This window comes from Plecotus auritus (genome assembly GCF_963455305.1).
Source record: "Plecotus auritus genome assembly, chromosome: 3".
Classification (NCBI taxonomy): domain Eukaryota; kingdom Metazoa; phylum Chordata; class Mammalia; order Chiroptera; family Vespertilionidae; genus Plecotus; species Plecotus auritus.
In genome coordinates this window covers 173,802,555-173,821,007 of record NC_137772.1, presented here as the reverse complement: position 1 = coordinate 173,821,007, position 18,453 = coordinate 173,802,555, and the positions used below count along the sequence as shown (strand labels likewise).

General features: G+C 44.8%; 2 protein-coding genes across 14 annotated transcripts in view; one reads left to right on the top strand and one right to left on the bottom strand.

Annotated features, from left to right (window-relative positions):
* CSAD (cysteine sulfinic acid decarboxylase) overlaps positions 1–9,030 on the bottom strand; it is a 30,460-nt gene extending 21,430 nt beyond the window's left edge. The window contains exons 1-2 of one of the 3 annotated variants that reach the window (XM_080659867.1): positions 9,003–9,030; positions 8,641–8,821 (exon numbers count right to left, since the gene is read on the bottom strand). The gene's annotated coding sequence lies outside the window, so the exon portion shown is untranslated. The other 2 variants (XM_080659869.1, XM_080659868.1) reach the window with 2 other exon arrangements.
* The window catches only part of ZNF740 (zinc finger protein 740), a 53,015-nt gene continuing 43,105 nt past the window's right edge, over positions 8,544–18,453 (top strand). For 3 of the 11 annotated variants that reach the window (XM_080659881.1, XM_080659880.1, XM_080659882.1), the window contains exons 1-6: positions 10,458–10,556; positions 12,165–12,314; positions 12,661–12,750; positions 13,461–13,584; positions 13,923–14,041; positions 15,709–15,768. In XM_080659881.1, coding sequence (XP_080516007.1) covers positions 10,539–10,556; positions 12,165–12,314; positions 12,661–12,750; positions 13,461–13,584; positions 13,923–14,041; positions 15,709–15,729 — 522 coding nt within the window. In that variant the 5' untranslated portion in view covers positions 10,458–10,538 and the 3' untranslated portion in view covers positions 15,730–15,768. Of the gene's footprint in view, positions 8,746–9,542; positions 10,113–10,431; positions 10,557–11,322; positions 11,450–12,164; positions 12,315–12,660; positions 12,751–13,460; positions 13,585–13,922; positions 14,042–15,002; positions 18,287–18,453 lie in introns of those variants that run through there. The other 8 variants (XM_080659874.1, XM_080659876.1, XM_080659878.1 and 5 more) reach the window with 8 other exon arrangements.

Below are 18,453 nucleotides of genomic sequence, written 5' to 3'. Positions count from 1 at the left end.
AAAAGATGGGGAAAGTCTTCAAAATATTAACTGTGGTTATTTTTTGGTATTAGAATTATAATTTTTATTTTCTTACTTATATACTTCTATATTTTTATAATTTTATATGATAATTTCAATTACTTATATAATTAAAGGTTATTTTTAAACAACAAAAAAATATTAAGAAGGAATTAAGAGGCAACAAGAATTCCAAAATACACAAAGCTTCAGGCTCAAGGAATGATCCTAGTGCCGTGGTCGGCAAACTGCGGCTCGCGAGCCACATGCGGCTCTTTGGCCCCTTGAGTGTGGCTCTTCCACAAAATACCACGGCCTGGGCGAGTCTATTTTGAAGAAGTGGTGTTAGAAGACGTTTAAGTTTAAACAATTTGGCTCTCAAAAGAAATTTCGATCGTTGTACTGTTGATATTTGGCTCTGTTGACTAATGAGTTTGCCGACCACTGCCCTAGTACATCATGTGGTTTCCCAATTCCTCAACCTATTATCATCCAAAAGATCTGAGCGACAAAGGTAGCCACATACTGCTCATTTCTATTACAGAGCCCAGCTGGCTCTCAGAGAGAGGACTGGGTTTAGCAAGTTCAGCAAACATGGCTGAGTATTTACTAGTTGTCAGTTAAAAGGCCAGAAGGGAGGCTGGCAGGTAAAATAAAGACATGCTCACCACAACAGATTCTAAGCTTATGAAGGATAGGCAGGGCTAATGAACTCTGCTCAATTGGCCCAGAGTAACCTTCAATAAGGAAAAACCACTTAGGCTCTCCTTAAAGCTATAGAGAGCTGGTGCAGGAAAGCACTAATTGGTATTCATTACAATACCATTTGAATAAATAATGGAGAAGTGTGTACCAAGGAAGTCTGGGAAGGTCACACAGGAGGGGGCCTGCCTGTGGGCAAATGGATTAGGGAACGAGCCTCTTAAAGCACTTTCAGCCAGGCTTGTTAGAAAATGAAAACACTGATTCTAAGGTATCTACTGACTCAACACCCACCTTCATAGAGAGGCGCCTATTCTCCTTAAGTATTTATTGTGAGGGAGAGGACTAATTCTTATCCTTCTTTAAGAAAAGCACCAAAGCCCTTAGACGGTTTGGCTCAGTGGATAGAGCGTCAGCCTGCGGACTAAAGGGTCCCAGGTTCGATTCCAGTCGAGGGCATGTACCTTGGTTTCGGGCACATCCCCAGTGGGGGGGCGTGCAGGATGCAGCTGATGGATGTTTCTAACTCTATCCCTTTCCCTTCCTCTCTGTAAAAAGTCAATAAAAATATTTTTAAAAAAAAGAAAGAAAAGAAAAGCACCAAAGCCCTAGATGGTTTGGCTCAGTGGATAGAGCGTCAGCCTGCGGACTGAAGGGTTTCGGATTCAATTCCGGGCAAGGGCACATGCATGGGTTGTGGGCTTGCTCCCCAGTGGGGGGCATGCAGGAGGCAGCTGATCAATGATTCTCTCTCAGCATTGATGTTTCCATCTCTCTCTCCCTCTTCCTTCCTCTCTGAAATCAATAAAAAATAATATTTTTTTTTTTTTAAAAAGAAAAGCACCAAATACAGCCAGGCCAGAGGTCACAAGTTCAATACCCGTCAGGGCACATGTCCAGGTTGCAGGCTAGATCCCCAGTGGGGGACATGCAGGAGGCAGCCAATCAATGATTCTCTCTCATCATTGATATATCTCTCCCTTTCTCTCTTTCTTTCCCTCTCTCTCTCTCTCTCTCTCTCTCTCTCTCTCTCTCTCTCTCTCTCTCTCTCCTTCTCCCTTCCTCTCTGAAATAAATTTAAAAAGCACCAAATACAAAATAGGCACTCAAAAAAAAAAGTTAGTTTTCATCTTCCCCACTCTCCCCTCCCCTCCCCCAAGGTCTTGCACAAAGGCACTCAATAAACATTTGGTGAATCAATAATTTTCAAGTACAGAAAAATAATACTGCATTCCACTGACATTTGATTTGCATAAATCAAGAAATCTATATTAATGAGAACTTAGAAGACTTGCAAAATATTTTTCTTCTCAAAGCCTTCTCATCTATAATCTCATTATTTCCTCACAGTAGTGCTAGAAATTAGTCTGAAAAGGTATTTATTTACTTATTTATTTATTTATCTATCTACCTATCTATCTATCCTCATTTTCAAGATGAGGTCTCTTGGGCCAGATAGAATTAACTTCTAAGATTACAAAGGTAATATGGGAGCAAGCCTAGATTGCTGATTTCTGACTTCTAGGCTAGTACCTATGCCACTACATTATTAGTCCCTTTTAAGTATGGCATTTCTAACTACCTCTCACCATACACAAAAATAAACCGCAGCTGACACAAAGATATAAACTAAAAATATACAAGTATAAGAATACCAGAAGGAAACACAAGGAAATATTTTTATAATTTTGAGGAGCATGTCATAAAAACCCAAAGCCACAGGCAGATTTGACTAGGTAAAAATTTTTTAAATGTCTGTGTAAAGAAAGACACCATTAAATTGGTTACAGATCACTGATGGCTTTATTTCCCCCCCCACTCAGTGTATTCCAAAATGGTTTTTCCTCTCCTTGCAATAATTGTTTTCCACGTAAATTTTAAAATAAGTTTAGCCCTGGCCAGTTTTCTCAGTGGTCAGAGCGTCGGCCTGCGGACCGAAGGGTCTTGGGTTCAATTCCTAGTCAAGAGCACGTACCTTGGTTGCAGGTTTGATCCCCAGTTTGGGAGGCAACCAGTTGATGTCTCTCTCTCTCTCTCTCTCTCTCTCTCTCTCTCTCTCTCTCTCTCTCTCTCTCGCCCCCCTCCTCCCTCCCTTCCTCCCTTCCTCTCTCTCTCTAAAGATCAATGGAAAAAATATCCTCAGATAAGGATTAAGAAAAACACAAAACAAAATAAGTTTAAGTTCCATGAAAAGTCCTGTTTTAATTAGAATTTAACTTAACATTTAACAAAAACCTAGGTATCTATGATATTAAGTCTTCCTACTAATGGACATGGTAAAACTCTCCATTTAATCAAGCCCTTAGACCTTTTTGTCTTTCTCTGAAATGGTATGATTTTTAAAAATACTATATGACTTGAAGTTTCCTGTTAAATTTATTTCTAGAAATGTCAAAACTTTTCTTGTGAATGAGATTATGATATTTTTATGGTTGGTTATTATTGTTATATTATATAATTTATTAATCTTATATCTGGCCATGCTACTAAACTCACTGGTTTTACTATTTTGTCAATTAAGTCTCTTCGTAGATGAATATATGAAAATAATGAGATTTTGAGTGGCCAGAAGCTCTAGTAGTATAATTGTTTTGCTAGTAAACATTCTTGTTTTGTGCCTATTAAGGAATGTTTCAAGTATTTTCCATAAAGCATAACTTTTGCTCTGAAAAAAAAGTTGAAAGATAAATGAAAATCCAAGAGAAAATATTTTAAATGCATCTGATAAATAAAAAGTTAATATAACACAGAGAAGATTTCTACCAGTCAATAAGAAATAGAGAAATGATCTACTTTTCTTAAGGGGTAAAAGATGAACAGGCAGTGAAACAATAAAAATGGTAAAAAAAAAAAAAAAACGAACAAGAGATGCTCTTATGCTAAGCAAAATAAGCCAGTCAGAGAAAGATAAATATCATATGATCTCACTCATTTATGGAATATAATGAACAAATAGAGAGAAACCAAGATGGCGGCATAGGTGAACACCTAAACTGCTGCCTCGCACAACAATTTCAAAACTACAGCTAAAAGGCAGAACGGACATCATCCAGAACCACAGGAAGGCTGGTTGAGCGGAAATTCTACAACTATAAGGAAAGAGAGGGGCACACTGAGACTCAGAGGAGCTGCAAAAGGCTGAGGTACGGAGACGTGCGCGGAGAAGATGGGCAGCTGAGTGCCTGGCTAGCTTTCTCTAGCTGGAGAGAGACGGAAGCTCCCAACTGCACTGAACCCCAGTTCCGACTTCACTGAAGCCCAGTTTCAGGCGAGACCCTGGGGACCCAGACTCATACGGGGGGAGTCTGGACTGTCGAGAAAAGAGAGGAGTGCATGGAAACTCAGCGGATCCGCGAAAGGCAGAGGTCTGGAGGCGCGCGTGCAAGTGCGTGCAGAGAGGACTGACTGCTGAGTGTGCCGCTGGCTTTCTCTAGCGGGAGGAAGATGGAAGATCCCAACTGCGCTGAACTCCAGTTCCGACTGCATTGAACCCGTTTCGGGTGAGACCCTGGGGACCCAGACTCACACGGGGGGAGTCTGGACTGTTGGGAAGAGAGGAGCGCACGGAAACTCAGGGGAGCCGCGAAAGGCAGAGGTCTGGATGCGCACATGCGAGTACACGCAGAGAACTGACTGCTGAGTGTGCCACTGGCTTTCTCTAGCGGGAGGAAGACGGAAGCTCCCAACTGCGCTGAACTCCAGTTCCGGGAGAGAATCTGGGAATCCAGATTCATTGGAGGAGAAACTGGACTGTCTGGCAGCAGGCGAAACTCGAGGGTGGCTTTCTCTCAGAGGTGTTTGCAGCAATTACCGAGGGACACTGAGACCCAGGGGCCTCATAGGGCAGGGCTGATGGGAAGCCAAGGCTATCTGCTCAGCCCTGAGACTCCATCCCATCCAAGCTGAGCACAGAGGCTTTTGCAATTTTGCAAGTCTTGTCTCATAAAGCTGTCTCCAGCACAGAAGTTCTCCCGGCATAGACACAGCTGATCCTCACAGCCAATTGGCCTGGAGGTCAATTCCTCCCAGTGATACCAACAACAATCAAGACTTAACTACAACAAGGCTGTACACACAGTCCACAAAGGGGTGCACCAAGAGTGTCCACCTCAGGTAACTGGGGAGGCTGAGCCACTGGGCCATATAGGACACCTAGCACACAAAGCTACTCTACCAACTCAGGGAGCAGCGAAAATGTGGAGACAAAGAAAAAGATCACAAATGAAAGAAATGGAGGAAAGCAAATGACTGGATATAGAGTTCAAAACCACAGTTATAAGGTTTTTCAAGAATTTCCTAGAAAAGGCCGATAAATTTAGCGAGACCCTCGAGGATATGAAAAAGGACCAACTAGAAATTAAACATACAGTGACTGAAATAAAAAATATTATACAGAGACCTAAGAGCAGACTAGAAGAACGCAAGAATCAAGTCAAAGATTTGAAATACAAAGAAGCAAAAAACACTCAACCGGAAAAGCAAAAAGAAAAAAGAATCCAAAAATATGAAGATAGTGTAAGGAGCCTCTGGGACAACTTCAAGCGTACCAACATCCGAATTATGGGGGTGCCAGAAGAAGAGAGAGAGCAAGATACTGAAAACCTATTTGAAGAAATAATGACAGAAAACTTCCCCCACCTGGTGAAAGAAATACACTTACAAGGCCAGGAAGCACAGAGAACCCCAAACAAAAGGAATCCAAAGAGGACCACACCAAGACACATCATAATTAAAATGCCAAGAGCAAAAGACAAAGAGAGAATATTAAAAGCAGCAAGAGAAAAACAGTTACCTACAAGGGAGCACCATACGATTGTCAGCTGATTTCTCAACAGAAACTATGCAGGCCAGATGGGAGTGGCAATAAATATTCAAAGTGATGTATAGCAAGAACCTACAACCAAGATTACTCTACCCAGCAAAGCTATCATTCAGAATTGAAGGGCAGATAAAGAGCTTCACAGATAAGAAAAAGCTAAAGGAGTTCATCAACACCAAACCAGTATTATAAGTACTCTTTAAGAAGAGGAAGAACAAGAAAAAGGTAAAGATAAAAATTATGAACAACAAATACATATCTATCGACAAGTGAATCTAAAAACCAAGTGAATAAAAAATCTGATGAACAGAATAAACTGGTGAATATAATAGAATCAGGGGTATAGAAAGGGAGTGGACTGACAATTCTCAGGGGGGAAAGGGGTGTGGGGGGTGGGGGAAGAGACTGGACAAAAATCGTATACCTATGGATGAGGACGTTGGTGGGGAGGTAAGGGCAGAGGGTGGGGTGGGAACCGGGTGGAGGGGAGCTATGAGGGGAAAAAAAGAGGAACAACTGTAATAACCTGAACAATAAAGATTTATTAAATTTTTAAAAAAAGAATATAATGAACAAATAAACTGATGAACAAAAATAGAACCAGAGACATCGAAGCATCAAACAGACGGTCCAACCTATGAAGGAAGGCAGGTGGTAAGAGGTTAAGAGATCAACAAAAGGACTTGTATGCATTCATATGAGCATAACCAGTGGACATAGACAGTAGGGGGGGGTGAGGGTATGTGCTAGGGGGTGGGAGCGGCCGGGAGAGGTCAATGGGGGGAAAGGGAGACTCATGTAATACTTTAAACAATAAAGAATTTAAATTAAAAATAAAATAAAATGGGGGAAAAATAGGTGGGTACCCTGGCCGATGTGGCTCAGTGGTTGAACATCCATCTATGAACCAGGTCACAGTTTGATTCCCGGTCAGGGCACATGTCAGGTTGTGGGCTCAATCCCCAGTGGGGTCGTGCAGAAGGCAGCTGATCAATGATTCTCTCTTATCATTGATATTTCTGTCTCTCTCCTCTCCCTTCCTCTCTGAAATCAATAAAAATATATTTTTAAAAAAACAAGAGATGCTCAATTTCACTATTAATGACAAATTAAAACAATGAAATTACTATTTTTCACCTAGCGAATTAGCAACTGTATAAAAAATTCATAGCATCCAGTATTGCCAAGGTTGTAGGAAATGGAGATATTCACACATGGTTCTGAGTGAATGCACAAATTCTTACAAACTTTTGAAATGCAATTTCACAGAATTTGTTAAAATTTAAAATGCACATATCCTTTCTACAAATCTATCTAATGCGACTAAAGTACAAACATAAGTTGGACTATTATGCTACAATTCTAAACTGAGCCTGGCTGGTATGGTTCAGTAGTTGGAGCACTGACTATGAACCACAGGTCATGGCTTATTCCCAGTTGGGTTTTGGGCTCAATTCCCAATGGGGTGTGCAGGAGGCAGCCAACTGATGATTCTCTCTCATCATTGATGTTTCTCTCTTGTCTCTCTCTCCATTCCTCTCTGAAATCAACAATATGTGTGAAATCAACAATATATATACACAACAATATGTGTGTATATATATATATATATTTTAAAGATGTGAACTCACTTAGATGTCTAAAATACACTGAATGGCACACTGTAGGTGCTCAAAAAATGTTCTAAATGAAAAATTATTTTTTTTGTATGAACAGAAAAAGCCTGGAAGTACATATACCAAATTGACAAAAATGACTACCTTCAGGAGCATGGGATAGTTAAGAGGGGAAAACTAAACATTTTTTTGCCTTTTATCCTTTTGTTGCATAAATTGTTAAAATAAATGAGCTGACTTGTAAAAACTTATTGCTGACAGTTTCTCTCTCCATTTTATCTCAATTTTATGATGATCCTAAGAGCGAAAAAACTTGCTTTCAGTGGCTCAACTAATGGACTGCTCAAGGAAATGAAACCTGTGTGCAAAAAGTGGCTGGGAATTATCTTCTTTCATAAGTAAAGGGTTTTTTTCTTTTACTATCTCTACTGATTCTCCTAAACTCACAACCTGACAGTACCTACCACAGAAGCTAGCGCCTAAATGGAATGGATATTGCCTTCCATCACTATGCACTTTGCATAGTCCATGTTAAGCATGACCACTTCCTAATAGCTAAAATTGGGAGAATCTGAAGGATCGTTGTTTCCTTTTTCCTAATGCAGCCAGGCCCAAGCGCAATTCTGCATCGCCATCTCCAATGAAGGGAGTTTCCTGAGGGAAGTCCTACAGTTTTTCCCAAGTGAGGCCAATGTCAGACGCCAGAGGGTCTGAATAAAGGGAGAAGGGGTATAAGGTGACCAGCCTGGCCCGGGGATGCACCGCCGGGGCACCCATTTTCAGATTGGAGTTGAGTGTACACATCAGGCGTGTGCAAGGAAAGTTGACTTGCCCTGGCCGGTGTGACCCAATTGGTTGGAGCGTCATCCCACACACCAAAAGGTGGCGAGTTCGATTCCCGATTTGGGCACATACTTAGGTTGTGGTTGGATCCCGGTGGAGCCGTGTGGGCGAGAAGGCAACTCACCGATGCTTCTCTCTCTCCCTTACTTTCTCTAAAATATATAAATTTATAAAACTTAATTCCTCTCCCAACTAACTCAAATAATGACAACCTCGGCCGAGTTAGGTGAAAAGGTGGGGTACGAACTATTATGGCTCTATTTGGGGCACCAGGTTCAAAAGCGACTGAGAGAACGTCCACGAAGAACGTAGGTAGAGCGATGGCGTTTTGAGGAGTCTTTAGCAAAACCTTTCAAAAAGCACCCAGCGGAAAGTCAATTCTGGGCCTCTATTCCTGCCCTCAGTCAAGATGGCCGCGTGGGGCTCGCCCGCACCCTGGCGCATGCGCCATACCACCAGCCTTTCTGTGCGAAGGAACCGCCTACTCACTCACTAGCTACACCCCATTCCTTGCGTCCTCGGCCTCACCCCTTTTCTAGCTGTCCCCGCCTGTCCAGGCTCTCGAGCCCGGAAGTGGAATAGCTGTGTAGCGGAGAGGACGAGGGGGAGGGGAAAGTGCTTCCGGGGAAGCAGGCCCGGGGTTGGTGTTTGTAAACTTGCCTCGGTCCCGGCGGGGGCAGCGGCGGCCACGGGGTTGGCACAGTGTACTGGGCCTGGAGGAGGCGTCGCGCAGTGGGAGAGACAGCTGGAGGCCGCGCCTGGCAGGTAGGAGCACGCCCCAGGGAGCGTAGCGTCGTCCGAGCAAACGGCAGCGCTTCAGCAGCTCGCAGGCCGTGGGGCGCTGCGCGGGAAGGGGGAGGGGAAGGGAGGAGGGGCGCGTGAAGAAGGGAGGGGGCTCCCCGGGGAGTGGAAGAGGCTGCGCGCGCGTACCGCCCCCCGCCCACACCCGCGCGCCCGCCCGCAGCATTACCGATCCAAGAAAGGGGGGCTTGCTTGGAGGGAACGCGGGCGCGAGCACGCACCTTGCACGCTCCTCGGCGCTCTGCGTCTGTATCCTGTCTCTAGGCTCCCCGGCTGGCTGGAGGGAGGGAGGAAAGCGCAGCGCGAGTCTTCGCATGCCTGCCTTCCACCTCCGCAATGAGTTTCTGCACCTTCGGGCGGATTCGGAGAAGGCGCACTTGTGGCCCGGCCGGGATGCACACTGCCCATATGGTTTCTGCCTCCTATCCAAGTGCCCAGTGATAGCCCCTGAGTTTCTCTCCACCGCAGTTCTGGCCACCTTAATAGAGCTTCGCGGATGGCCCACTCTGCACAAAAGCCCCTTAAGGGCCTTCTTCCATTCCTAAGATCGTAAATGCAAGCATTTGGCCAGTGGCGGTTCCTCCACAAGAGACCCCAGTTTCTTTGGCTCTTCTTGATTGTCCCCTCCCCCCTTCGCCAAGAGACCAGTTTCTTCTTGACCTAGAAAGATAACTCTGGCGCGCACGCACAAAGTTCAGGTCACTACAGGTTGTATAGCCTGAGGATGATGATGCACCTAACAGCCCCATCTCCCTTTCTAGTTTCAGGTTTCTGGAAACAGATCGCGAACTTCATTGAGAAAATTCAGTTGGAAAATCGAGACTGGCACACTTTTTTTCCTCAGACAATAGGCAGGAGCCAGGCAGAACCCAGGAATTCTTGAAACATCTATCTTCCATTTGGAGGACACTAAGTTTTATTTGACGACAAAGGCAGTTCAATATGGCAGCAGGACTGAAGGGACATGAAGGAGTTGTTACAGTGATTTGGTGACAGTTCTTCAAACAACAGTGTCTTGAGGAAAGGTGGATCAAGAAAACCCAGAACTTTGGGGTTGCATTGAGAAATCAGCATGGCTCAGGTAAAAAGCTCTAGAGTCCTCCACCTTCAAGATAACTGGGAAGCATGTTCGCAGTTTCACTCTTAAATGCTGCCTTAGTCAACACATTGACCAACCCAGTGAGCCAAGCTCTGTATTAAGCACCAGGGGGAGATCTAGAGGAAGGAAAGGAGACAGGCCACAGCCCCTGCCTTCAGGGAGTTTCCAGTCAAATGAAGGAGGTAGGCTATACTGCATCACAGGCACTGATGGGACCTTTGCAAAGCAACAGGTACTCAGTTTACACTTGGTACATTAAGTGCTGAGGGGCACGAGGGAGTAAACAGTCTTGTGAATGCTTCCTTTGTTTTGTTTTCAACAGGAATTTATTGAGCTCTTGTTATATGCAGGGCATTGTGCTGGGGATACAAAAATGAATAAGATGTCCCAGTCCCCAGCAAGCTTCTAGGCTAGGTGTGTTGGGGTGGGGGGAGACTGAGAGACAGTCTGTTATTTATCTTTATATTCACACTACCTTGCATAGTGGCTAATAGATTCAGTGAATCTGTTGATTGAAGGAATGTGCAATAATTGAGATATATGTACTGCAGAAGAGAGAATGATACCTCTGCCTGGATGGAAAAAGAAGATGAATCTTGAAGGATGCATAGGATTTTGCTAAATAATCAGAACAGGGCATTCAGACAAGGAGAACTTCATGGGCAGAGACTTAGAGGTATGGGATGATGTGATGAGGTTGGGGGTACTGCAGATAGTTTGCTAGTTTAGGAAAGGGTTTAAATGGGGGGGTAGTTGGGGTGTAGGATAGAGAGTAATGGATGGAAAAATTGGGGTGAGGGAGTTGTTTCCTGGAGAATTAAGCAGAGTGTAACCCAAGGGTCTTTTATGCCTTGCTAAGGAATTAGACTTTATAAAGAGTGGGAACTCTGAAGAATGTTAAATAGCAGAGTGACATCAATGTATTTAGAAGGTAATTATCATTGTGGGGATACAGGATGGATTGGAGAGATAGGATGACCTGATAGTCTATTGTTGGTATATTTTCATCGTCTGGGTGGGAAAGCTATGTGCAGAGATCTCTAGAGCCTCAGCTTTCTTCCAGGGACCCTCCCCTACCAGTCTCACCAGGATGACAGCCTGATTGCAGTATAATTGGCTTTCTTCCAGCTGCATGCATAGCTTCCTCCTTTCCATACAGAGTAGGAGCCCTTTAGTTTCTTCCTTTGTCTGTTTGCAACCCCTTTCACAGCATCATGTTCACTCTTGTTCTGAGAAGACTGCCTTTCACTAACTTTGTACAGGGCACGGCTGAGCATTTTACATCCTAATTTAATTCTTAACCCTGTGAAGGTAGATACTATGATAAATATTTTGCATTTAAGGAAACTTAGGCTTAAAGAGGTGAAGTAATTTGCCCAAGATTATATAATGCAAACAGCAAGGCTAAGTTGTTGCGTGTTTGTTTGTTTTTTTACCTCCAGATCCTTTAGTCCAAACTCTTTGAAGGTGAAAGAAGGGGTTCCAGGATATACTGATCATCTAAAAGGAATTTCTTTATAAATCACTTGTGGAAGTTTGCTGACCAACTACTACTTAGAAGTTTCTTCAGTAAGAAAAGTATAGTCTCTAGTGCTGGCTAAACAGTCAATTTAAAGAATGTAACAGTGGAAAGAGGACATTTTCTTAAACATTCCTTGCTTATATAATTTTAAACTATATGTTGAGCAAGGAATGTGAAAAAATATGGGTATGCACACATATAAATGGCCTGGTAGTGTGTTAACAGAAATTGTATATTCAACTCCCAAATCCTTCCAAGTGGTTTAATTTTTATGTCTGTTATAATTGATACACTTAGGGGATTTAAAATCTAAAGATAGAAATAACCTAATTTTACCGATAAACATTTGTGGAACCTGATAGAATATATATTTGGCGCCAGTGGGGTCTGTGAGGCTGAGTGCTATTGAGAGGAGGAGGAAGTTCCTCTAGAAATCTCCCATTTCAGTGGTTCAGCAGAACAGACTCTTATGCCCACTCCCAAGGCCTAGAAACACTTCAAAGTAATATGTAGACCCACACTGTACCTAGCACAGTGCTAACGATAAAAGTGTCAATAATACTTGATTATTATATCTAAATGATGGATGACAAAATAAGTAATTCCTGGTGAGATGAGCTAGGGAGGACTCTTGAAGGAAGCAGGGTTTCGCAGTGAGGAGGGACATTCCTTAGAGAGAAGCAGTTTGTTCATAGGTAGGAGTAAAAGGTAGTTCTGTAGAGAATGGCAGGTGACCTGATACCTCATCTCCTTTCAACTTAGGCAAGTCTCCTGGCTTGTGAAGGCCTAGCAGGTGTGAGTTTGGTTCCCACTGCAGCCAGCAAGAAGATGATGCTGAGCCAGATGGCCAGCAAGCAGGCCGAGAACGGAGAACGGACAGGTAGCCCTGATGTGCTGAGGTGCTCCAGTCAGGTACGGAGCTGGAATCCACTGTGGCACCTGGGGGTCGGGTGGCCCGAGCTCTCTGCCAGGAGATGCCAAGCTTTGATTCCTCGGTGCTTCTGTTTAGGGAAGTGGGGTACGGGGACCCCATTGGGGAATGAATGACTATGGGTATTTTAGATAACAAAGGAGGGTCTTTTCTATACCTGCATCCCCTTAAGACCAAAGTACTTGGGGAAGAAATGGATGAGTGCTTTTCTCTTAACCTTTGGGCAGGTGGTTTACTCTCATTTACAAGTTGCCTAAAAGTAGCATTTGGTCTCCTGTCTTGGGTTCTGAGATGGACTGTGAGTTTAGATTTGATTTGTATTCGAAGGGCCACCGAAAAGACAGCGATAAGTCCCGGAGCCGCAAAGATGAAGACAGCTTGGCTGAGGCCTCTCATTCAAAAAAGACTGTTAAAAAGGCAGGTAATGGGGTTATCCACAAACTGGTAGCTTGGTAATGGGGTATATCTTTCTTCTCTGGCTCAACCTGGAGCTTTCCCTAGATGTTTTGGTCCCTCATAGCCAATGAGTGTGTCACCCTAATTTCATCCAGAGACCGCTCTGATAGTTCATCTCTACCTTCTGCAGAACATCCATGGTAAGGGAAGGAAGGTTAGAGAAGCATGAGATCCTGTGTCAACAGGACAGGCAGACTACACCTCAGGTCCCATTAAAAATATTGAGTTTGCATAGCTGGTTTGGCTCAGCAGATAGAGCAATGGCCTGCGGACCGAAGGATCCTAGGTTCGATTCCAGTCAAGGGCACATACCTCAGTTGCAGGCTCCTCCCCAGCCTGGGCCTTGGTCAGGGCTCATGCAGGAGGCAACCAATCGATGTATTTCTTTCACATTGGTTTCTCTCTGTCTTGACCTCTCTCTTCCTCTCTAAAAATCAATGGAAAAATATCCTCAGGTGAGGATTTAAAAATATATATATTGAGTTTGACAAGGCAGGCAGCTTAGCCACCCCCTCTCCTTGCTTGGAGGATCTCTGAACTCTAAGGGATATGGGAGATGACAGCATCAGAGGGGTCACTTTGTCCAGCAGCTGGAAATAGACCCTGAGTAGAATGGGAGCAAGAAGGGGACAGAGAGATAGCCTCATGACATGCCTGATTGTTGCCCACAGGTTGTAGTAGTGGAACAAAATGGTTCTTTTCAAGTAAAGATTCCCAAAAATTTTGTTTGTGAACACTGCTTTGGAGCCTTTCGGAGCAGTTACCACCTCAAGAGGCACATCCTTATTCATACCGGTAAGTCTTTTGCTCATATTGAACGAGGGGAGAATAGTCAATAGTTTGGTGTACGTGTGTGTGCATGTGTGTATGTGTGTGTGTTATTAACTTTATTTTATGTTATTTTTTTTGTTGGGTTTACTTTAAAGGGTATTAGAGGTAAAGGAAGAAGGTAAATGACTGAGATAGAGATTGCATGGCTCTGTATCTAGTGTCACTGAGACCAACAGCTTTGTGGACCCTTCCCCATTAGTTGTCTGCACTTTGCTAAAAGTTAAAATTTCTGGGAAATACCTAGAACGAGGTCCCTGCCATGTATACCTCCTGATATTAACTTCTCTCTCCACCTGGGCCAGGTGAGAAGCCATTTGAGTGTGATGTATGTGATATGCGCTTCATTCAGAAGTACCACTTGGAGCGTCACAAGCGTGTGCACAGTGGTGAAAAGCCCTACCAGTGTGAACGGTGTCATCAGGTAAGCTCACATGTCATCCATCCACCCTCCACAGAAACTTTTTCTTCCCAAAGTACAGGGGCCAGCCCCCACTCCCAGCCTGACAAAGGGTCATGATCAAGTCAGTACCTCAGGGTGAGGTGTATTTCTCTGGCCTTATGCAACTGATCAGGGAGAGGGGCCATTAGAATAATTGTAATAAAAAATTATAATAATAATAGCATTTCTTAAGGTCTTTATCTATGCCAGGCACTATGAGAGCATCCTTGACATAGATTATTCTTACATTCATTCCATAATGTGTTGTCCTCATTTCACATGTGGGAAAACTGAGATTGGAAGAGGTTAAACTTCCCAAGGACACAGCAGATCAAGGGCAGAGTCAGAATTCAGTCAAACTTCAGAACTGGAAGAAAAAATGTAATCTCTGCGCTGCTGAGAGTCAGTATCTGATCTGATGAGAATGTAAGAGCCAGGATCAAAACAAAGAACAAGAGATAAGAAATGATAACAACACCTCCTGGATGCTTTACTATGTCTCAAGCTTTGCTCCATGCTCTTACATTGAATCTTCAGAACACTAGAATGAAAGCTCCATGAGACAGAGATTTTATCCCTCTGGTTCTCCACTCTATATCTGCAGCCCCAAGAACTGTACCTGCCTTGAGATAGAGACTCAATAAAAATTTGATGAATGAAGGAGTCACAGTCTGAGTAGGTACTTTTAGCCCCATTTTTCAGATAAATGTACAGATTGAAAACTGTTGGGTAACTTGCCCAGAGTCACACAGCTACTTAGTGGCAGAGCCAAGATTCACACTTCTCAGCTTATTTGTTCTTAACCACTATGCATTCATGCCATCTGTGTACGTTCTGAGGCAACATAGAATTGGTTTTGTGCCTCCTGTGTGGGGAAGACAGGTCTAACCAACAGGTATCCGAGTTTCTCCTCTCAGGCACTTAACCCTCCCTTTCTTCTCAGTGTTTTTCTCGGACAGATCGATTACTCAGACACAAACGGATGTGCCAAGGGTGCCAGTCCAAGACTTCCGACGGGCAGTTTTCTCTATAGGCGCAAGGGGCCCTGGGTGGTGGGAGTGATGAGAAGAATCTACCGAAGAACGCACCCTCCTCTGGTCTGACGGTCCCACCACCACCCCGTGTGTACCTGTCCCCTCCTGGAGGAGTGGACCTAGGAGACCAGAAGAGTGCATCAGGGGACAACAGCCCCAGAGCCTCAGCTCTGTAAATAATCTGAGACTATGAGTATCTCGGGGAAGTTCCTACAGCATTCCTGGGCAGGAAAGCTAGTCCCTGGACCCTTGGCTGACGTCATAAGTGGGGGGACTCAAGGTACAGGACCAAGACTGAAATGTGGCTCTCACAACCTTGGACTCCAACTGGCAGCTTAAATGAAAAAGATTGGGAGAGGGATTTGTTTATTTGTTTGTCCTGTTCTTATTTTTGTTTATCCAAAAGCAATTTCAGCAGGTACACTGTGGATACAGGTAATCTGGAGGTATAGAACCATGGCCACAGGGACGATGGGGGGTCCAGCCCTCCTGAATTGAGTTTTTAGTTGCAATTGATCCTCAGTGTTCCACAGCCCTGCACCTCACCTCCTGTTTGAAGGAGAATGGGATCAGGGATGGCAGCTGAGCTTACTTTGGCTTCCTTATACACTGTAGGGACAAAAGGAAGAACAGTAGGAGGAGCAGACGAGGGCTGGATCCAAGAAGAGTGGACAGGTACCTGTTATTTCCTCTGGGGAAGAGTAAGAGTTGTGCCCATGGATGTTGTAATGAACCATGCCACACTGGTACCTAATGGGGTCAGCCTAAGTGCCTTTTGGAGGAAACTTGGGTGACAGTGGCTCATGAAGCCCTTTCCTTCTCTCTTTGGGCAGTTGACCTTGGAAATAGTTTGTGGCTACCTCGCTGCCATTGATTACTAAGCCAAACGGGTGTTGAGCGGGGAGTCATGGATATCAAAGTAGTTCTTCCTCCTTGTGCCCTCTTTGGAACCACCCGAGACTAGTCCTAAGTTGTGTAACAGCTGTTCTGGAAACAAAGGAATTTGGTGTCCCCTGACATGACTGTTGAGCAGTGTGAGCTGTTCTCTCTGCCCAAGTCCTATCACTGTATTCAGGTAGAGGAGATAGGGATCTGGCCTTTGGTCCCAAAGAACAAGATCTTGGCTTCCTTCTTGATGGCCATCCCTACCCAACAAAGAATTGGGGCGAGTAGAAGAGCGGCAGAGAAGGGACTGAGGATGAAACCTAATGTAGGTTTTATTCTTAACCATATTCTTTGCTTCTCTCTGCTCCCAACACCATCATCCTATCCACCCTCAAAAAAATGATCTGGGGTGTGTGTGTGTGTGTGTGTGTGTGTGTGTGTGTGTGTGCGCGCGCGCTATGTGAGTGTTCGTGTTTGTGTGCTTGGAGATGGCATATTATTGAGCCAAACCCTTCTCTGACCTCTGTGCAGGGGAGGGTGAGCATGAAACAGCCTCCCCCGCCCCAAACCTGAGGGTGTGTAAGGTTCCAGCAGGACCTGAGGAACTCATCTTAGGGAACGGGAGGGCTTTGTTTTGGAGGTTGTTTTGTTTTTGTTTTTAGATTGATTGAACAGAGTGGGGGTTAGATGTTTCTAACATATGCCAGGGGCTTGTGAACATGAATTTTCTAAAGTGAAATAAAAAAACCCTCTTCCTGCTACGGAAAAGATCCTTATGGAAGGTCCTGGGGTTTGTGGCCTGCGTTCTGTGGCCTGCCCTGACCTGTGGAATGAGGAGTAATCATGGAGACTTGATGAACCTGACCAAGCTGTCAGTGGAGATCATGTGGCCTCTAGGAAATGTGATTTCTTTCCCAGAAAGTGTAGGGAACAGCAGCACCATGCTCCTGGCTGTTACCTGTCCTGGGAGAGTGGGGAGGAGTGGGGCAGTCCTTTGTACCTCTGAGGTGTGAGGATTTCAGGGAAAGAGGAAAGGGGCATGACACCTTTTAGGTTTTTCCTGAGAGCGGCTGAGATCCTTTGGGGAGACCTTGGGGAGTGTGCTTGCCGCCCTTTGGTTTAGGCTGGCACTCGCAGGGGTTGTGTCAGAACCCGCCCTGTGGTCCCTGTTAGGGCATTTTTCTGCATGTGAGCCAGCCCCTTCTGGGAGAGTGCTCTGCACAGGCTGGAATTTGTCTATTGTTCGGCTCTGGGAATATGTTCTGGGAAGGAGGATACTTTTAGAAAACTGTCCTCCCAAGAGCGCTTTTGAAAATGGGAGGCCTCGCTCCCTGCCACTCACTGGGTTGTGGGTTGGGGTGGGTGGGTGTGGAGAGAAGCACGTGAATGGTCAATGCCCCTATGTGTGTGAATGTGTGTTTAGGTCAGGATGTGCCCTGGCCCCTAACAGGCCTCAGCTTCCTGCCTGAGGGGGTGGGAGAGGGGAAACTAAGTGGATATGTACAGCCATACCAGAACCACCCCTGCCAACGCCTGGGTGTGGGGGAGGCCCAGGAGCAAGTGGTTAGTTTGGTTGTCCAGATGCTGATATTCTGGGGCCATGGATGTAAAAGGAGAGGGAAGCAAAGAGGTGAAAGGAGTGATTTAGCGCCCAGGGGGGCCAGGAGCCCACTTATACCCCAGGGAAACCATAGACTAAGACCGCCGCAAAGGCTCCTGGGCCCAACACCCCACCCTTCGTTTGCTGGGATGGGGTCTAGCACTGGAAAGATGCCTCAGGTGTGTTTGGAGTGAAGGGAAAGGGAGATAGGGCAGGCTCTCAGAGACCAGGATATGGAATTGGACCTGGGAAAGAGTAGCCCCAGTTCCTGGGTGAACTGCCATACCAGGCCCTACCAGCCCTGCCCTTCCCAGCACCTCAAGTCTTTTCCGTCCACCCCCAACAGCCTCTTGTCATCACTTAGCTACTGATTGTGCCCCATGGCTTGACATGGGAGGGTTAAGAGACGCAGAGTCCCTCCACGACTTTTAACCCTCTCCTCAGACTCTCTGCCTCTGCTGTAGCTCTGGGGCTTTTATCTTAATCCCTCCTACCCTTCCTCACCACCCACCCTCTTTCTCTTTTTTTTTTTTTTTTTTAATATACTTATTTTGCTATTGGGGGGGTTATCAAATGAACAAGATCACTTTTAAATGGTAGTTTTTATAAGATGTTATAAACTTGTATCTTTTTACCATTAAAGTGCAGTGTATGTTCCTTCGTGATATATTTAGGATATTTAAATAAAAAGAAAATGGGGCTTTTTTACATACTATCTCATCTTTGAAAAGAATATCCTATGGGGAATTTTTTTCACTGGGGCCAACGTGATCTTCCTTCCCTCCCCCCCCCCCCAGTATTACCATCCTCCAATTTCAATACCCTATAAACCACCACTTTAAAGCTCCCCTTCTCCACAGGCAAGCAACAAGTAG